Genomic DNA, 6000 nt, shown 5'->3' on the forward strand with positions numbered 1-6000 from the left:
TTGAAAACTTGTAGTAAATTAAAAAAAAAAAGTTGCTGTTTTGGTCAAAACCTTATGTTAAATATTGCTATTGATCCTGAAAATATGGGTGATTATCTCTGCATTTGGTGATTTTTTTGTACATCTAGTGTAAAATCTGAGACTTTTATAGCCATTTTCAGTTTTTACAAGTATTATACTTGTATAGAAAATAATTAATCGGGATTTATAAGGGAAAGACTTTAAATTTTTGGATGCCGCTGCTCATGGAGACTTATATATGGCTAAGGTAGGTGCCTGTTTTGGTTTTAGGTCGGTAGCAGCCATAGGCGGAGTTTGACTTATCGGGCAGGGGGGGCACTACATGTTGATGACCCCAAAACGCAGTGTCAGCCACAAAATTACCTTACAAGAATATTTATAATAATAAGTTGACAATGAGCGTTGTTTGTTTCCCATCATTCTAGAGGGGAATTCTAAATAAGGCTGCTTAGGCAATCCTTTTCGCCAAGATCGTCATCCATTGAATATGGTGCACCCGCCGGTGTCGTGCCAATGTAGTTACCCCAGTCAAAAATTGTATCCCCTGGGTGGAGCCATATGGAGGTAGATTTGTGTCTTTGTTATTTAATTAAAAAAAAAGTTGCTTCAATCAAAATATATATTTTCAACCTCAAAAAAAAAAAAAAAAGTCGCTTTATTCAAAAAAAAAATGTATTTGAATGAAAAATAAATTTGAAACTCAAAAAACAAAAAATTGCATGAGTTATTTTTATTTTACTTTTTTTTTTTTTTGATAGAAAAAGTGTTGGTTTGTGTTTGGGCCACATTTTGGCTAGGACATTTTTGTCTTTTTTATTCAATCAAAAAAGTTGCTTCATGAAAAATAAATTTTCAAAAAGAAAAATCACTTCAATCAAAAAAAGAAAAATTCCAATCATAGAAAAAGTTTTTGAATGCGTAAAAATATTTGACATTGAAAAATTTGCAACACTTAATTTTTCATTGAAAAAGTTTTCGTTGATTGAAGCAATCCTTTTTGTGTTTGGGCCATATTATGGGTAGGACGTCTGTGTCTAAATCATTCAATCCCCAAAAAAGTTGCTTTAATCAAAAAAATTATTTTCAATCAAAGAAAAAAATCATTTGAAAAATAAAATTGGCCTCCTCTAATACATAAATAATATATTTTTAAATTATATGCAAAGCAAATGACCGTCTAAGGTGCTAGTCACATGATCCGTTCGAAAAACAATTTTGACCCATTATAAAATTATATTTTTTTGTTCATTTCATTGATTTGAATTGGAAGTTTTTGAAAATAGGCCCCCTGCAAATCGGCCCCGTTTCCCGTGTCATGTCAATAGGTTATGAAGTCTATGATGAGGGTTTCCCAAACTGTGCGACCAAATTGGCTTTCGTTTTTTTTTTCTTGGATTGTGTATTTTGATTAGGGACTTGTTCCACCTATTGTTGGGTGAAGTCCCCACAATTTTGATCCGGGTGTTAACCGAGATTTGAACCCACTCCTAATCTTGGTCTTGAACTGATAAAGTTTGGGAAACCAAGTCTTTAACTAATAACTGAAGTCGTCACTGAATAATTTGTGTGAATTCGCCAGAGGCAATTTTCATTCATATAAAATGCAATATTTAAAAGAATGTTTAATTAATGGCGTTAAATAATGCAATGGTCCGAGCTCGTCTTCATTTCTGTCATGTTTTTTTTTTAATATCTGTCCTCTCCTTCCCCGAGGCAATTCTCCACTTTTCGCTTCACTCCACGGCTGTCCATTTTAATTTAATGGTGCAATTTTCCACCCAACATTCTCATCTAGCCTTTCTCCTCATTGTCATTTTAAAATATTCCTCTCTGTTTATGGATCTTCTCCCCGCGGCAGGTATGACATGTCAAGCTCGGACATCTTACACGGAAGATGAAGTCCTGTGGGGTCATCGTTTCCTACCCGTCATGTCCTTGGAGGAGGGCTTCTTCAGGGTGGACTACTCTCAGTTTCACAACACGTTTGAGGTGCCTACGCCTCCGTACAGCGTCAAAGAGCAGGAGGAGAAGTCATCTCTGACCTCGCCCAAACCTCTGCCGGTGGCCCCCGTGCCCACCTCGCCGCCGGTGGGTAACGGCGCCCGAGGGGGTCGCAGGGGAAGGCTCCTCTCGGCCGACAACGTGGAGCCCGTGGAGGACCAAGCCGTCAGGCTGCCCAGCAAACTGCAGCGCATGAGTTCTACCAGAGAGGAGCAAATGTGGAGGGGGGTTAAGTCCAACGTACCCTTACCCGGAGGCAAGGCCTCAAGCACCGGTGACCTGCCGCTCAGCATCCAGAGGCTCCGATCCAGCTCCATCCCCGCCGTTCGCCAAGGAGGCCGGCCGGAAGAGCGGGTCCAGCTCTTGTCCTTAGACGGGGACCCAGAGGACATCGAACCAGAGCGACACAGACCGCCGCCAGCCGTCAACGCCATCGCAGGCGGGCGGCCCGAGGACAACCTGCCACCCAAACTGCGCAGGATGAACGCGGACCGTTAACTCCCGAAGACAAACTGTGAGATGAATTCAGGCTTTACGGCGCATCCGGAGAAAGTGAAGCGTCATGAAACTCTCCGGAGGCGCCGCGCGGGCATTGCCGACAATAAATAACTGTGATATCGGTTGTAAATTTACTTGCAGCTTTTATTTCTCGTCTACCCTTCCAGAGACAAAAAGCCATCCGTCCGCTCCTACTGTGAGTCTCTTTTGATAGCTCACCATCTGTGCCCCCCACCCTTCTGCCCTTGAGCTTCTTTCTTCTTCCAACACAGGCTTTCTAACCAGATGAAATATCTATAAAAGAAAGCAGCAAAGTGTGAGTCGCTAAATGCGTTTGCTAACCTCTTCTTTCTGCTCCTTTTGTCTTTGGAGGTCAAAATATTTCAGTTCTTTTATCCTTTGTCCATGCCACTCTTGATGGTAGTTTTTGTTGAAAACTGCAGACAAATTTCCAAACCGAGGCAACATTTGCCCGCATGGTCTACTGTACCCTTGGCTCACATAGTACCGCTAATGCAGTGTTTTTCAACCTTTTATAAGCCAAGGCACACTTTTTCATTAAAGGGAACCTCGGACTTAAAGACTTGTAAGCTCTAAGGAGCCACAATTGCTCTCTTTTACTAAAATATGTTGTTAGAAACTCATATTGTTGCCATTGATTAAAAGAAACAAAATATTTAGTACATGTTTAGACCTACGGAGGGCGCCATGTTTTACGCGCGCAATGCACGCTGGGGGTGACTGGACTGGGAGAATAGCTGTGCTAGCTAGCAAGTAGGCATGTGCCGGTGTAAGATTTTGACAGGGTGGTGGGACAGGCGGCTGGGTAGAAATCCCATGCTGCGGTCCCACTGCCCTAAACCAAGCTCTCCTATTTTAATGCATACATTGCACTACCCTCCCCTCACAATCCCATCACGGTGCTGGGTAATGGCTACCACCCGGGAACCTAGCAGCCACAGTAATAGGGTAGTAGGTGGATCCGACACTTTTTCTCTATGGCGTGCTCCTGGGGTGTGGCCTCCCCTCAGCCTGGGCTGCCGGCCGCGGGAGTGGGGGGAGGTCGGGGCTCTGATCTCGCGTCGCCCCGCGGCGTCTCCTCTGCGTCCTCCTGTCTCTGCCTTCCCCTCTCTTCTCTGACTGGGTATCCGCCCTGTGCTCTGTCACGGGTCGCTGGCTGGGCGCCGGTGTATCGGCTGCATGTTGCCTGCTCCGGTTGGGGACCCTGCCCTGAGCCTGGCGGGCCGCTGGTGGTCCTGTGGCGTGTTGTGCCAGTTGAGGGGCTGCGGCTGTGGCTCGTGGGCCGGCACGGGTGTGCTTGGGGTTGGTGGTGCGTCTCCTCTTGCCATCCCTGAAGGCCGGTTGATGGGTGCGCGGGTGGCCCGGAGGACCACCCTGGATCCTGGGGGGGCGATGGCTCCCTTGCTGGGCTGCTGCGGGAGGAGGGATGGACTGCGCTGTAACCCAAACGCCTGCCGTCCCTCCCCGGGCTGGCTGGCTGGCTGGGTGGGGGCCGTGGCCCTGGGTAGGCGCCCGCGTGGTGTTTCCGCTCGTCTGCATGGCTGTTGCGCGCTTGGTGGGGCTCGCGTGCGGCTGGGTGTGATAGGGCGCGCTCGGGTGGGGGTCCCGGTGCCTGCAGTGGCGATGGGTCGGTCACCAACGGGCTTACACTCACAAGGGATTCACACGATTATTGGGCTCTAGATCACAGAGCTGATTTGTGTACACTCTACCCCTTTCAATCACTTAGCTTATAGACTCCCCCACTCCTGTCCCCCTCTTTCCCTGGTCAACAGGCCCCCCAGATGGTGTCAATCGGAAATACATCTAGCCGACGATAGCACCAACATATTAGTAGTGTAGACGTTCAATGTATTTCTTGTTGTTGTTTGTTTGTGTTTTTCTTCTGTTTCCCCATAACCCCTTCCTGTTCGCTGCTTTGTCATAATAAACGAGGTATGTTGAATGATCACAATGAGAGTATGTCATACTCTCAACTGTGAAACATTAAAACTGTTCAGACCAACCGGGCACTTAGACTCTCATTCTCCGTGTCAAACAGCTGAACTGGACAGGTTTAAAAAAATAAATAAGATTTTGACAGTATGATAACCATAAGCAAAAATACCACGGTTTCATGGTATTACATTTATAGCTCTAAAATGTGTTATTTTGAGATGTATGGGTTAAAAAAACAAAAATACTGTTTTCCATTGAACACCATTTATTCATTTTTCACAACATATTTGCAAATTGGCAGAGACGTTTACAATGGCGGAAGACTTTACCAAAGTAGGCTAATGGTAGAGAGGAAACTACTTAGCCGTCTTGGCATGGTAACTAGCCACGTTATCTGCCTCGTTAACGAGCTTACGTTATAGTATTTGTTTTACCATCGCTAGACACACTAAACCAGCTTGAGTGAACACTCATGGCTGGTGGGAAACATTCATGACATCATTTACTTACCTTACATTTTGTGTAAAGTGACAGATGATGATCACGTAAATGTGAAATTATGTTGGAGGTGTTGCCTGCACGTCAGCTGTCCTTCCTCCTCTAAGCCGCGGCCGTCTGTTTCTTTTCGGTAGCCGAAGTAGTCCCATACTAGGTACTTTGTCTATTTTTGAGCGGGGAAAAAGCTCAGGTGTAGTGTCACTGACATACATAGAACAGAGCAACAACTGGAAAGGGATGGGCGAGCATTGCCATTTCAAGCCACGGATTTTTCGCTACATTTTTGGGACCTCAAAAATAGCTAATACCGTAACTATGGCATGATGGAAAATTGTAGTGGTTTTGAAACCGTGGTGTTTTCATACCAAGGGATACCTTGAAACCGGTAACCAGCACATGCCTACTAGCAAGCAAAGCGAGTATGACGACTGGTATTATTTTATCACATTCTGCTGCTGGTCAGATGGTTTTGATAAAGAGATGTGGGATGAGTTCCTGACGTCGTACCTGCATCTAATTCCAGCTCATTAGCAGTGTCTTTAAACCGATCCTAGGCGGCTTGCCCAGATATTGACTTGCTGCCATTTGACAGTTTGTATATCCCTTCGTTGCTAGTTGCATCACCGCCTTGTTTTTTTCGTTTGTCTCCCTCTCACCGCAGTTTTCCCTCGTTTTTTTTGTTTGTTTTTTTTGTGTTTTTTTTACTGACCCTGATCTACGTTCACGGACTCTTTTTGTAACTCCCTTTCGCAATTGCGTGTTTTTTTTTGAGTGTTCAATAAACCCTTTTACGCAATCCCTATGTTATTGTTGTCTGCTTGCTGTCTGGAGTGAACCCTGTTTTCTAATTCCGTGGTCAAGCTAGCCACGCTTTCTTTTCAGTTGCGTTTCCCTCTCACGTTTTACCACAAAGACAATGCACGTTGGGTTGCGATTGCTTTATAAGGAAAATCATGACTCTAACATCACGCAAATGTATAGTCATGTGGTTTACGCGCTCGTGGGTTCAAATCCCGCGAGAGA

General features: G+C 45.2%; 1 protein-coding gene across 1 annotated transcript in view; it reads left to right on the forward strand.

Moving 5' to 3' along the window:
* The window catches only part of LOC130909849 (G protein-activated inward rectifier potassium channel 1-like), a 29323-nt gene extending 23664 nt beyond the window's left edge, over nt 1–5659 (forward strand). The window contains exon 4 of the mRNA XM_057826763.1: nt 1880–5659. Within this exon, the coding sequence (XP_057682746.1) occupies nt 1880–2520 (641 nt within the window). The 3' untranslated portion in view covers nt 2521–5659. The remainder of the gene's footprint in view (nt 1–1879) is intronic.
* Nucleotides 5660–6000: the final 341 nt, after the last annotated feature.

Source organism: Corythoichthys intestinalis, chromosome 21, assembly GCF_030265065.1.
Source record: "Corythoichthys intestinalis isolate RoL2023-P3 chromosome 21, ASM3026506v1, whole genome shotgun sequence".
NCBI classification, from domain to species: Eukaryota; Metazoa; Chordata; class Actinopteri; order Syngnathiformes; family Syngnathidae; genus Corythoichthys; species Corythoichthys intestinalis.